Source organism: Xiphophorus couchianus, chromosome 7, assembly GCF_001444195.1.
Source record: "Xiphophorus couchianus chromosome 7, X_couchianus-1.0, whole genome shotgun sequence".
Classification (NCBI taxonomy): Eukaryota; Metazoa; Chordata; class Actinopteri; order Cyprinodontiformes; family Poeciliidae; genus Xiphophorus; species Xiphophorus couchianus.
The window spans coordinates 2,694,549-2,709,359 of record NC_040234.1 but is presented as its reverse complement, the minus strand read 5'-3'; the positions used below and the strand labels follow the sequence as shown (position 1 = coordinate 2,709,359).

Sequence of the window (14,811 nt, the reverse complement as noted above, 5' to 3'; positions counted from 1 at the left end):
AAACATTATGCGGTCTCTTGTCGCCTAGCAACCGTGACAATGCTAAACACAAGCTGGTAAAACTGGGAATGTATTGAAGTGCCTAACAATCCGTCTTCACTAAAAATCAACAGTTTTTTATGAAGTCCTGCATTATAAGAAGAATGTGTGTCTCTTACAGAGCACACCTGACCTGCATATTGCATAAAACATTTGAGATGTTTTTTTCCTCTCTCTTTTATTGTCAATAAATAACCAGATGTTTGCTAATTGCTGCTGGCTAGTCTGAAGGAGCTGAGTGGGGGAGTCGTGGGAAAGGGCCGCTCTGTGAGGCAGAAGCTTGGAAACTGCAGCTCTGAAGAGGTTGTTAGGTTCACCCAGGGGTTTTGAACAGCTGGATGGTTTCATGGAGATCAGAGTTTCTCAAACATGCATGAAAGAATCAAGGCAACACTCCAGGTAAGTTTTTGAGGATTAAATAACATTAACATGATATAAAGGTTAAAGAGGTCAATTTGACAGAAGACTACCCCTTTAAACACAGTCTGAGTGCCCCCAAGTGGTCAAATAAATAATTAGTCAAAAAGTAAGAAAAGTCAGAAAGTAGGTTGGGCTGCCATCAGTTGGAGTCAGAGGAGAGTTTAACCTTGTCTGCAAATTAGAGTTCCATCGTGAACTTCTTTCTTTCTACTGTCTTTTTGTTTTGTTTTGTTTTTTGTTGTTGTTTTTTAGCTATTTTATTTTCAACTTTAAATAAATGAGTCAGACTCTAAAAAATAGCAGCACAGAGCCCTGCCCTTGCTTTGGATACACACATAAGCAAGCCTAGCTGGAATGTTTCACGACAATAGAAACAAATAAACCCTCTGATGTGGAGTTTATCAGTTCTTATCTGCTCATCAGAATGCTGCTTCATTTCTTCTCTGGAACCAGGAAGTACCGAAGAACAGACCCCTGCCCCCCATCAACCCTCCCTGAACATCTGACGCAGACAGATAGCAGATAGTTCTCCATCAGGGCTTTAGCGTCTGAAAACCACTGCAGTCGCATTGGCTGCCCTGTAGACTAACAACCTGACATCCAGCTGAGATCCTACATGCTTTTTGAACCAGTGCTGGTTGGAAGGAGGAAGTCTGACCTCTGCAGCTGAATGTGGAGCGTGACCATGTGATAAACCTCCATCAGCATGTCTGCCACGGTCGCTTCAGGCGCGTCTGTGAGGAAGTGGATGGGCAGAGGGTTCCACCGTCCCACCTTGATGATGCCTGGACACAAACAGAGAGGATCCACGCAAGTTTTAACATGTAGTCTTCATTTGTTTGTTAAAAAGTCTTTTAGAAAAAGCACATGTATTTGAAAGGCTCATGTCCTTACAATTTTTAGAAATCCTGTGATAACATTAGAGTTTTGTTTTTTATTTCTGCGGTGAGACATTTGGAGAGTTTTGCTGGCGTGGATTTATTTTATTTATTTTATTTTTGTATCGTTCTGAAAAACGAGAGTATTCCGATTTTTTTCCGAGCTTGGGCATTCACGCCGATGACTTGACTCTATTGAAATTTCAGGAATAACTGAAATTTAATAGCTTGACGTAGAGGAAAACAAAACAATAAAGAATAATTAGAAACAAGCACTTTGACTGTCTAGTTAATTAAAACCCTCTGCCTGAGAAACGTTTCTCTCTCAAATATTACCACCCAGATTTTTTTTTTTTTTTTTCAGAACTTTCATGCTAAATTGGGAAGAAAGCTGCAGCACACCCACAAAAAGATATTAGACAACGCTGCATTACACCAGGCTCCAGTCACTTAGTATTTTTGAAATATCTGACCAACACCCCCATGTTTCCCCGATATGAAGCAAGAGCTGCAAGTGCCTGAACACAACCACAAAAATTGTCAGTCATGCCTAATATGCTGTGAGTGGAAACTGCTGAAAAACAAATGAAAAACATTTCTAAGCTCATCATGAGCAACAGCTGCTCCAAACTGGCAGCTTCTAATGCCGCTGACTGACAGGTGAGCAGCACCGCTTTTCAGACTGATGCTCCTGCACCTTTCATTGACATAAAAATATTCATATAAGATTACCAACAGCAGCCAGTTCACTCATCTACAACCCCCCACTCCAATGACGTCGGGTCATTGTGTAAAATTGAAACAAAAGCAGAGTACAATGATTTGCAAATCCTTTTCAACCTATATTCAACTGAATACACCACAAGATTAAATATTTAGTGTTCAAATGGGTAAAGTTTACTGATTTGTTTTCATTTTGATGCCTGCAGCAGGTTCCAAAAACGTTTGGACAGGGGAATGTTTACCACCGTGTTCCATCACCTTTCCTCATGCCGCCGACGGCGGATAAACGGTTTTCCTTTAATGGTTTCTCTGCGATTACCACATGGAGTAATGAGTACATGAGGATGACTGACAGCACTAAGTCCCTCCACCTGGCTCTGATTGGCTGTTTTTGACTGAGTGATGTATTTCTTCAGACAGCGATAGCAGCTCAGAGATCAAACTGTCACAACATGGTGACAGTTTCAACAAATATGTAACAAAACAAAAACAAAAAAATATGTTTTTAATACCGATTACATACTGTAGAGTTAATGGCAGAATCAGCCCAGAGACCTGTGGCGACTCTGGAGGAGCTGCAGAGATCAGTTTGCCATAAGTCACATAGAAAGACTTATAGCATAGGGAGACAATGAGGTGAGGCTAATGTGAAACACTGTGTTTGATAGAAAATTAACAGTTCAACCAGAAAACATCCCCACTTTTCCTCTGACTCACTTCAGGTTGATGACCTTCAAATCTTCTTCATGTATTAGAGCAGCGGTGGGCAACTCCAGGCCTGCAGGTCCGGCGTCCTGCAACTTTTAGATGCATCAAATGATGAGGTCACGTGCAGGAGAACTTGACTGCACTGAGGAGGTGATTCAGCTATTGGATTGAAGTATGTTGGACCAGGGAGACATCTAAGAGTTGCAGGACACTGGCCCTCAAGGACCAGGATTGCCCAATCCTGTGTTAGAGTGGCCCACTTAAAGTGCAGAACTAACAATTGAACGTTAAATCGGTGAAACATGTTTCTTGCAGAGTATTTGGTAGAGTATATTCCAGCTGAACCAAACAGAAATTGGCCTTTTAAGAATTCAGATTTTAACGTTTCGATGATGATGAGGTTATGATTTTATCCTTGTAAAATGTATTTGTGCATTATAAATCTTAAAGCACTTCTGCTCAGAGTCGAGAGACGCTTCTAGAAAATGTCACCAGACCACACAGACTGAAATCTGAAGCAACCTTAGCAATAAATTTAGCATTATGGTTGTCTATCTGAAATTAAAAAGAGGGGAATATTATTTAGAGCAGCTATAGCGTGGGTTAAAGGCAGCAGTCCAATATTTGTGATTGATGGGCAACTATAATACCAGTTCTTTATTTCATTAAGCGCAAATAATAATTACTAGTGACATTTTCTGATTAAGAGTGACTATAAAACACATTTTCCTTGTAGGGAACACAAAGAACATCAGAACCATTATGCCTGAGACTTTCTTCAGCATGAAGCACTTCTATGAAATGTTGTTAGAAACATACAATGGCAAAACTATCCATGACCTTTGAACTTCCAACATATTTTGTCCTCTCACATTTTACTGGCATTGTTTGTGATACTCCAACATGAATAAGTCATTCATTATTGTTTTTATTCAATACATAAATAGCCTCATTTATAAAAAATTATATCAAAATACAAGGAAATAAAAAACAAATAGAAATCACAGATTCACATAAAGACTAAAACACCAAAGGTTCTACATTCTGGACTTCCACCTGACTGAGCTTCGTAGTAACAGGATGATGGTATTTGGAGCGTTTCATAATCTTCACATTATTGTGAAGTGTTGAGTTTTTTATCAAACTATTAAATATAAGAAAAATGTGGCATGTATTTGCATTTAGCTTGCCTGAGTCAAAACTTTTGGGATATGACTCTACCTGCTTTGCACATCCAGAGGCCAAAATTTCTGCCTGCCGGTTTAGTGAAAACGCTCATGTTCAGTCAGATTGGGTGAAACACATCTGGGAACATAAACTCTCAGGCCTCACAGAGAGCCTAACCAGGCCATTTTAAAACTGGAACATATTTCACAGTAAACCATTCCACTGTAGGTCTGGTTACTTTAGGCTGGTTGTCCAGCTGGAGGGCGAACCTGACCTTACTCTACTTCCCCACAACGTCTTCATGCTATGCTCCTTATTCCTCATCATAAAGTTTGTTGTAATTTTCGTAATTCCAATTCGCACAATTTTATGGTCATAGAGCGTGCAGCTACTGACACTCTACTTTTGATCAATTTTGCGATGCACATTGTCCAAAGAAGCACTTTTTTTTTTTACCCCTCCAGGGAGTCTTTTCCTGGGTTCTAGTGTCCCTTTTTACGAAAGTAGGCTGACAGGAATGAGGAAGGAGAGGGGGGAAGACATGCGGCAAATGTCGCCGGGTCCAGGAGTCGAACCCGTGACGGCTGCGTCGAGGACTCAAGGCCTCCAAATATGGGTCGCGCTAACCACTACGCCATCACGGCACGCCCTCAAAGAAGCCCTTTGTTGCTACATACAAACTGGAGTGACTGATGTGTTGCAAAAAAAAACATTGTTTCCATTACAGTTTCGCTAAATGCACCAACTTTGATACAATAGAAAAAACCCGCCTCATCCTAGCGTAAAAAAAAAAAAATTCTCAAAAAATGTTTGTTTTATGGAAATCAGCATGTTTCCATTAACCAAATGTATTTTTATAAATCAAAGTTGCACAGTCTTTTGGTCAGCAACACAAATGTAAGGAATTTCCAGAGGTATTAAAATGTTTGCTAAACATTATATTTTTAAATTCGGTGTGGTGTAAAGTAAGACTATAATGTGAAGGGACGTTTCACCATTTCCCTCCAGTACACACAGACTCACACACATAGGCTTCTTCATGGGACTGGCTGGAGCTGTGAAAACTAAACAAAGCTAATCGCATTACTATCCTCTAAATGAGATCCAGACGCGTCCAGAGAAGTCTCCCATCATCTCTCTTGTTCCTCCTGCCCCCTGCCCCCCATTCCACCCTCCTCCCTTGCATCGCCCTTTGTGCGTTTCTTCCTCCCGTTTTCTCTGCCCTTGGTTCTCTGATGTCTTTTTGGTGTGTTTACTGCCCAGCTATATCTGTGTTTCCACTCGGTCGAGCTGTGTTCTTCATTAATTGGGCCACGCAGAGGGAGCATCGTTAAAACACCATGTACAGAATGGGCCGTTCTCCCTCAGGGCCCAGAAGAACTCCTGAGGAACCTCAGACCTCCATGGGAACAGGCAAGAACTCCAACAGGATCAGAACAAACTGTGTCAGAGCAATTGCAGTTCATGTAGGCTGATGGATGCATAAAACCACTTAAGTATAGTAGGCACAGTTAGATTTACAGATAATTGTACTTTCTTAAAGGGGCAGTATAATGTATTTTCCAGCCACAGAGTGCCATTTTATAGCACAATAAAGTAACAATGTTTCATTCATTTGTTATAAAAATGCTATATATATCAAATATGACTTAAAAAAAAATTGCCTTGAAATTGGGCCTCTGTCTCTTTAAAAACTTTCTGATTTGCTGAAACTCTGCCTTCAGGAAGTCTGAGGAGGAGCTTCGTCCTAGAAGGCGGGGCTAGGTCCACCCAGGCGTTTGGCACAGTTGAATGGTTAGAGAACATCTCAAACGAGCATGAATGAATCAAGTCAACACTCCAGGTAGGTTTTTAGATGAGGGAATAACATTATAACACAATGTAAGGCTCAAAAAAGTCAATTTAAAATAAAACTGCTCTAGCTATGCCTAACTGGTAAATTTTACATGCCAAATTAGAAATGTTTTATTATTGTTGTATTTGTTTTTTTCACTTCACACATCCAGACAGACTCTACAGCCTGCCTCCATGCAGCGTCTGCACATCCAAACATGAAGCTAATGCCAAGTTAGGTGGAAGCGAACGGGTGAATAAACAGACAAACAGGAACTCACAGAGGACACATGACAGCACACAGAGCACTGGACACATAGCGGCTCGCATGCAAACACACACACACACACAAACACACCCACGTGCACCCCCGCACACGCCCACACACACCCCCACACACACAGAGCCCCTGCTTGCTGTGTGATGCATTAATAATTGATCCATCATTCTTGGTCTGCCCCCATCAGTGGGCTGTGCTTCTTGTGCGCATTTAAAAGTAGAAATTATTGTTCTCATTTCCACATTAAAATTCCATCTCCCAGAGACGAGCTTTCATGTGGCCGACTGGTGGCTTGGCTCATGTCTGAGTGTGCCCATCTGTACAAACGCACACTCACGTCTCCGGCTCCTCTCATCAGCGCTCGCACGGGGCCTGCACGCATGGATGCATGCGCGCACACACTCACGGGGAGGCGCGTGTGCGCACAGTAATCCCATTGTCCCACGCCACGGTGAGACTCAATGCTTGACGCAGCCGTCCTGAGCCGCTTGCTTTTAAAACGGTTCCAGGTTCCACCCCTGGAACGCTCTGCGGGAAACCCCCTGCATCTAACTCATCCCTGTCATCCACACTGACATTGTCAGGGTTTTTTTTATTATTACCGGTATTATTATTATTTTTTAAATTATTATCAAACAGACAATTCATCAAAAACACTTAAAATGTGAGGATTACTAAAACAACATGTTCAGTTTAGAACTTTTATGTTTAATTCAGCCGTTATTTAACTATTTAAAGGCAAACTTTTGAACTGATATATTGTATTTACAAACCTCTAACTCGGAGAACAGGATTAAAACCTGACTTATTCCACATCTGCTCATAATTCTGCATTCATTTTAGCGGGCGCTGAAAAATACTTGGTGCAACACTGCAACAGGAAATGACTGGATGAAGATACTGTACAATTAAAAGCACTCCACACCAAGGCCGTGCCACAACGGCTGGTACACAGGAGCTTGAAGACCAAAAGTTTCCGTTTTCTTTTCATAATCTAGGACAGCAGTGGAGGTTGAGTGCTGGATGTATGGAAAGCCAAAAGGGTCACATTTCTGATGAATGATGCAGAATATGGCAACATCTGTCCAGTAGCCACAGCTGGTGGCAGGCTAGTAATGTGTGATCAAACTGGATGAAATGTTCATAGGTTTTGTAAATTTGAACAGAAGAAGGTTTCTAGTGGTGTAGCTTTAAAAGCGTTTCCTCTCAGTGGGAAGGTCCTGACCGGTGCTGTCTTCTGTGAACGTTTGCATGTCTTCCCAGTATACATCCACAGTCACGTGTGTTACGTTACCAGGATATTCTAAGTTTCCCATAGGCATGAACGTGTACACGCATGATTGTTTGTCCTGTGAGTCTCTGTGCTGCTCCATAATAAACCGACCACCAGCATTAGAAAATAAAGACAGAGCATTTCAGCCTAAATAGCTTCAGGTTTTCTAAACCAAAGTTGTTACGTTTGTTTTCGGTTGTTACAGCTAGAAACGAATGATGAGGCCTGGAATCTGGGCATAGAGATGGACTCAGACCTGAACCCTGAGTGTCACATAAAGACAGTTACAAAGTCGTCCCTCTGTCACTTTGAACTGCCTGGCTGCAAATAAACTTGACTTGTTTTGATTGCAGTCTGATTTTTAAGAGTCTTCTGCTAAAAGAGTCTGGCTTCATGACAAGCCACCTGCTGTAGGAAGAAGGTCTTGTCACCAACCAGTGGCTGGTGACTGGGACCATCAGTTTACTTTTAATAGACCGTTTACAAACTGTCTTCTCTGATCTGCTCCACTCTCCAGCGAGCAGCCGGATGCGCCCTTTGACCCCGCCTGACCTGCGAGACGTGGCACCGTTAACTGTTCGCTGATTGAAGCTGTAAAGTACAGGTCTGCTCTCATCCGCTCTATAAAAGCTTCCAAACCCTTATAATTGAAATAAACAATATCTTCCAGCTAATTACTGGGCTGAGCTAATTAAAGAAAGGCCGCGGCGCTTTAAATACACCGCTGGGACGCAAGAATGCAGGACACAATTCAAACAGGGAGAAAATAGCTTGGACTCTGTATAATTTTGGTCATAGACCGCATGGGGAAAAAATGTATAATTTAAGCCAAAAATTATTCATTTAGCATAAACGCTTGTTTGAAAAAAAAGTATTCATTTGGAAGATGCTTGGGAGAGAGGTTTGTGTGAGAGGGCTTTGTCTGAGGCTGATTCACGTCCTTGTATTCTTGTATTAGCTTTGTTCGTTTTTTAAGGTGAATTCCGCTCCAGTCCGCTCTGGGCTTTCGCTGATGTCTCCCTCAGCCTCGCCTTTGATGGGCCCGGCGTTGAGCATTGATGTGGCTCATAGTTGTCAGCACATTGTCTGCTGAGACAGACAGAGACCTCCATTTGGCAAAAAAAAAAAACACTGAGGGTACAAGTGTGACTAACAGCATTCATCTGTAAACCTTCCCCTAACTGTGGAGCGAGCTGCTCAGGCCGCTAGCGTAGGGTAATGGCTGTCTGAGTGATTGTTTTGTGGCTGTTTACTGCAGCTCTGAAGTTTACAACCTGCAGCAGAAAAAACTCAGAACAAGTTTTTTTTTTGTTTTTTTTTATCAAGTTAAGGAGTAAAAGTAACTGTTTTGCATTTGGCTAACATCTGTAGTTATAAGACTGAGTTGAACCTCAGGACAGCAAACAGCTTCTGGTTGAAATGCATCGACAAATGAGATGATTTAGAGACTGGATGACTGGAGACTTAAAATTATGATCCCGTACCAAAGTGCTACCAGGTTGTCCTGACAACCGTCATCTCTGATAAAGGGTTAAAATGAAGTGCAGAGAAGTAAGAAACTATACTTCTAAAATGAATTTTGTTTAGCAGTACTAAACAAAAAAATACATAAAGCCCCTCAATAAAGGAGTAGTAGTGTAGCCATATAACATGTAAATAACTCAAATTATAATAAAACTAGAACAGATCTTTTCCAATTTTGCTAACTTCAATCTATCTGAAAACATCATTCTTTCCATTCTATATTAAACCATATTTGTTTTGATATTTTGATCCAGGGATGGACTGTTTTTTTTTTGTTTTTTTTTGCGGATCAGTTTCGTTGTGATAGCTTTATGGTCCAAGAAACTATACTTAAAGCTGTATTGTAAAATTATACATTCTAGACATGTTGAGATGTGTCTGAATGTCATTTAGGCTGCATGAGAGTGAGAGAGAGCAAGACTTTCAGCAGATAACAGCTAAACTATGCTGGATGCAACAAAGTAACTCCAATTTATTAGTTTCAGCTTTCGACCTGTCAGTCTGGACTAAAGAATAACTGAGGTCTTTAGAGAGCAATATGCTAAATGATGGTTATACACACACTTTAGTGTGAATTTCAAGAGACATGGTGGAGATGGAGGCTGTGTGTGCTGAGCCTGTTTCAGGATGGTTGGATAAGAAATAAGAGCTAAAGACCCAGTGGTAACACTTTGTTACCACTGGTAACAAAGTGTTTAGCTGCCATAACAGAAACAACAAAGACCTGTGACAAGTTAAAGGAGAAACCTGAACCTTTGTACTCTGTGTTCAATTAGACCGTCCTGATTGGTTTGAAACAGAGATGCTGCCGTACACTGAAAAAAAATTTTTTTAATTTACTTAAAGGGGAAGTACTATGTATTTTCCAGAAACATAGATTTATAGCACAATCAAGTGTTACCTTCAGTTGTTATAAAAATGCTATACATAATAAACAGCACCCTCTCCACCACATAGTGGACAGACAGCGGAGCACCTTCTCACATAGGCTGCTCCAGCTCCGCTGTCGTAGGGACAGATACAGGAAATCCTTCCTGCCACATGTCATCTCACTGTACAATAAAAGCTAAATCATTGTTCTGCACTAATCAGTCCAATTTCGCACAACTGCACTGTGGCACACTTACTGTACATATATTTACATATACATACTGTATCTGCATTTTTGAATCCTTGCAAGGACTGCTCTAAGCTGCTTTTTATATTGACAGCATGTTATATTTTATTCTTATTTTATCTTGTCTACAATTGCTACTCAGTGGTGGTTGTTATGTGTCTTGTCTCTATGCTGCTGTAACTGCGAAATAATTTCCCTGCTGGGATGAATAAAGTAATTCTATTCTATTCTATTCTATTCTATTCTATTCTATTCTGTTCTATTCTATTCTATTCTATCCTATTCTATTCTATAAAATTTGGCTTAAAAGAAATTTGACTTTGTGATTTAAAGCGAGAGTGGGTCTCTGTCTCTTTAAGAACTCCTGCTCTAAATGAAGCTCTGCCTTGAGGAAGTCAGCACAACATGGCTCCCCTATTAACCCTTTAGCAACATTTTACCAGCGTTTCACTGCAAAGAAGCTCCTGTAAAGAGCTCAGCAGATGTTCCACCAGCTGTTTGCTATTTGCTACTGGCTAGTCTGAAGGAGCTGAGTGGGGTAGTCAAGGGAAGGGCTGCTCTGTGAGGTGAAAGTTTATAAACTGCAGTTCTGAGGAGGAGCTGCGTCTCAAAGACGGACCTAGGTCCACCCAGGTGTTTTACACAGCTTAATGGTTGTCATGGTGATTCAATGATTTCTCAAACATGCATGAAAGACTCAGATCATCACTCACGCAGGAATGTTTCTGATGAAGGAATAAAAAAAAATTTAGAAGTCGCTTTTACATAATACTGCACCTTTAAAAAAATGACTAATGTGTTACAAGCAATTTATTAGTTTTGCAAAAGCTCTAATTCTGATTTGAGAATCATCCTAATCAAAAATGTAGCTTGAGCAAAACGAATAAGATAAGCTATAACAAATTAGTCATTTGAAAGACACTTTTTTTGCAGTTTACAAAATCTCTGCGTACAAATATGTCTGCACGCTGAAACAAGAATTAGATGGGACAACATGAACACACACACGCGCACACACACAGTGCTAGGAGATTTCAAACAGATGGGGATCTCCCAGCATCCTCAGCCAGCTCCAGCAGCTCTGCTGTCCCCCATCACTCTGCTGTCCCGTTTTATAACGTTGTGAGGCAACTTCTCCAGATGGAATATTCTGCATACTTGAGAGAAGACAGCAGTAAATGACACTGTCCTGCTGCAATGACTACCATGTGTGCGACAATAAATTACAGCGTTTTTCTTTTTCTCTGCTTCATAAACATTCTCACACGTACCCCGCACACAGTGTATTTTTGTCTTGCGAAGACATTCCTGTCCAGCTCTTTGTTGACTCTTTAATGACTTTCACAGCCTCTGTCTGTGTCTCTGGTGTGTTTTTCAAGCTTTCCCGTGCTTGTTGCCACTATAACAATGTCTGCTCTGTACACACCACTTCACATCGCACACTCGCACGATCAGAGGATCGTTGATGAGAGGGACGCTGTCCTGCCTTGTATGCTGAGCTGTGACTACTGTAGCTCACACAGAGACAGGCACAGAGAGGCTAAATATGTTTCAATTCAGCTTTATCTTGTTAAAACAAGCTTCTGTCAGAAGCTTTCTGTCATTTTACTGTTCTAGGAGAAAAAAAAGAACAAAAACAAGCATTTACCGAGTTTATTGACACTCCTGGTGAGTAAGCTTATGCTTTATATCAAGGATGAATGGGTTAAAAAGTACTTTAAGCAAAGATGGGAAGTTTCCCAGGGCGGCATTAGGAATCGGGAGGGTACACTACAAAAACACAAAACCTTACCAAGTATTATTGGTCTAGTTTCTAGTGCAAATAGCTTAGTACATGTGAAGTAAGACAAAAAAGTAATTTTTAGAAAGAAATAGGAGCTCATTTTAAGTCAATAATGCTTTAATGTTGATGAAAAAGTCCTGATTTTACTGTTAGGTTATTTCACTTATAACACAGGAAAATTACGTTATTAGTGCATTCGATGAGTTTAAAGCTGTTTAATGGCCTATCCAAAACATGTTGTCTGTAAGCAACGTAGTAACCGATTCATAAATAATCTTAGTGTCATTGGTACTTTGAAAGACCCCCATTCAGTCCGACTGGTGATTTGAAATCAATATTTTATGTCTTTCTGATGTCTATATTTTGTGAAGTGCACCAGTCCTTCCTGCAGTCAAACACTCACACAATGACGCTGCTGCCACCACACATCACAGTTTAGTCCAAAAATGAAGGCTTTTCTCCCTTAGAGCACAGGTGTCAAACTCCAGTCCTGAAGGGTCGCTGTCCTGCAGTTTTTAGATGGTACAAAACACTGGAATAGTTACTGTACCTCCTCCTTGTGTAGATCAGTTCTCCAGAGTCTTGCTAATGACCTAATTATCCTACTCAGCTGTGGTGCAGCGGAGACACATCTAAAGGTTGCAGGACACCGGCCCTTGAGGACTGGAGTTTGACACCCCTGCCTTACAGTATTTGTAAACAGTAATTTATCATTTTATGTTAATTTCATAGTATTGGCTTCTTCCTTCCTGAGTGACCTTTTAGCCCATATTGGGATGCCATTAGTAACCACTAGCAGCAGCTGTGTTTCCATTGCAGATGTGCACAGTATTTTGTCAATTTTCCATTAATGTCGAAAAAGAAAATCAATTAAAGAATCAAGTTGATGTTGCAAAAAAATAATTTCACAACTGGGAAAAACCCAATTAAAATCAGACGAGTGATAAGTTACTAAAGAACATGCCTGTATCATCCTCCGATGCACTTCCTGTCATCTTCTTCTTCTTGGTTTGTGCCAGTGGCGACATCAGCTGCCCTGTGATGCCAAGAATTTCCGTTGCAGTTTTGCAAAATAAACCAATTTCAATATGGCCACAAAACCTCACCTCATCTTAGCATCAAAACTTCTTATCAAAAAGCGAGATTACCGTGTTTCCATTAAGCAAATTTATTTTCGAAATGTCAAACTGAGCGTATGGTCAATGGAAACGCAGCTGCAGACGCTCCCTCACCAGCTTTCACTCCGCTCTTCAACAGAGCTTTTCCTTTGGTTCTTGCATAGATGAATGCAGCATCTTTAAGAATCAGGAATTTGGACCTAAGATATAGCAACTTTAAATTAACGTAAGACCCGACAAACTGTGCCTGGAATAAAGTCAGGCAGTGACAAGAGAAAATATCCTCTATTTATACCGTGTATGTAAATGTCTCATTTGAACTTGTTCCAAACGGCATAAGCTCATAAAACATTACAAAACCCTGAAGGAAGCTGATGGGGATGTGTGTGTGACTGACCGTGGGCCTGCGCGGCCGAGCTGTGGGAGTAGCCCAGCGCCAGCAGGGCCGTCTCCACCAGCTGGGAGAAGAGGATGTCCTTCCTGACCAGCACAAACTCGGCGTGCTCCTCCCTTCCTTCACACCCGTCGCTCTGAAGCCCCGCGTCCGACTGCTCCACCACGCAGAATACGGGAATCATCAGACCTGTGGAGGGACGACAACAAGTTAAAGAGAACAGGGAGGACTTCTCTCTAAAGGCCTGGCATTAATTGACGATCATCCCGGCACAAATTGGTCTCCTCCGATGAGAAACATGTGGAGCGCATCTGGTGTCGGTGAAGCCTGAGATCACTTGCTTTTTTTTTTCTTTCTTGGTTTCACTTATAAGGTATTGGAACACCTTAGACCCCATTTAGTCAAGCAGTGATGTCAGATGAGTAATACATAGCAGTTTTAGAAAGCACCGTCCAGCTGCTTAACGGAATATTAGATAGGCTACTTAGGAATGACTCCTCTCACAGATATGCAAAGCCAATACACAAAACAGTCACTGTGATAACAGCAGCTGCCCTCATTAGGGCATTAATAACCGTTACGATGCTAAATGTCCACTAATGCTCTCCATGCAGGTCACATATTTTGCCTCGCCGTCACTGGCCTCCAGGTGGACCACATCAAGTCCAAATCAGACTGTTCAGACACCCGGGTGCCTCGCAAAGGTTTACTGGAACTGGAGCGAATGGAATACTGACAACTTAATGCCCTTCCAGTCTGAGTCACTTTCACATCTCGGTGCACAACACAGAGTTCAGCCTAGGCTACAGACACGCTGAAGCTTTCCCTCATGCAGAACATGTCAAAGAGCACAACGTCGGGCTCGTCTAACCAAAGCGGCTCAGTCCACACGTCTGCTGTGTCCCCAACACGGCTTGTTGTAAACTTTAAACAGAATGTCTAAGAGCTTAATTGTTGCCTTTCTCTGTGAAGAATCGACTGCAGTTACTGGGCGTCCACAGATTGGTCCACGCCACCACACATGGCGCTTTGCATGTTAGCTAACAGGTTCTCCTTAGCTGCATTTCCATGGACCACAGAATTGCACAAATTGGAAGTGCAAAAGTGAATTTGCTTAATGGAAACATAGCAATCAAAAAAAAGAAAAAGTTTTTTATAAAAAGCTTTGCTGTTTAAATGAGGTTGTTTTTTGGAAATTAGTGATTGGTAAAACTGAATGGAAACACTTCATTTTTTTTTGCATCGCCTCAACAACATGGATGATCACTGGATCCTCTCCAGTGATCAACAACTGGATGTTGATGCTGGCAGAAAAGATGAAGAAGAAAAGAAGTAGTGAGACAATTATGCTTTTTTAATGATTTATTGTGTGAAAAAACATTCGTCTGTGATTTCTCTTTGCGTTTATTAGGTTATTGTCGCACAGTGCAAACAGAACCTCTACTGGCTTTCAGTTATTAACACCTTCCTTCTTTCCACTCTTCAGTAGCTGTGTTGCTACTGACAACATTGTTGTGTAATTTGACATTTCGAAAATAAATTTGCTTGATGGAG

The 14,811-nt window shown here is 41.3% G+C and overlaps 1 protein-coding gene and 1 long non-coding RNA gene across 5 annotated transcripts in view; one reads left to right on the top strand and one right to left on the bottom strand.

The window, feature by feature from the left end:
* The window catches only part of satb2 (SATB homeobox 2), a 62,809-nt gene that overhangs the window by 27,449 nt on the left and 20,549 nt on the right, over positions 1-14,811 (bottom strand). For all 4 annotated transcript variants that reach the window (XM_028023717.1, XM_028023719.1, XM_028023718.1 and 1 more), the window contains exons 3-4: positions 13,261-13,446; positions 1,118-1,244 (exon numbers count right to left, since the gene is read on the bottom strand). In XM_028023717.1, coding sequence (XP_027879518.1) covers positions 1,118-1,244; positions 13,261-13,446 — 313 coding nt within the window. The remainder of the gene's footprint in view (positions 1-1,117; positions 1,245-13,260; positions 13,447-14,811) is intronic.
* On the top strand, positions 302-14,452 carry LOC114148473 (uncharacterized). Its single transcript, XR_003596289.1, has 3 exons — positions 302-342; positions 5,673-5,831; positions 14,439-14,452. It is a non-coding gene; the product is annotated as an uncharacterized LOC114148473 (long non-coding RNA).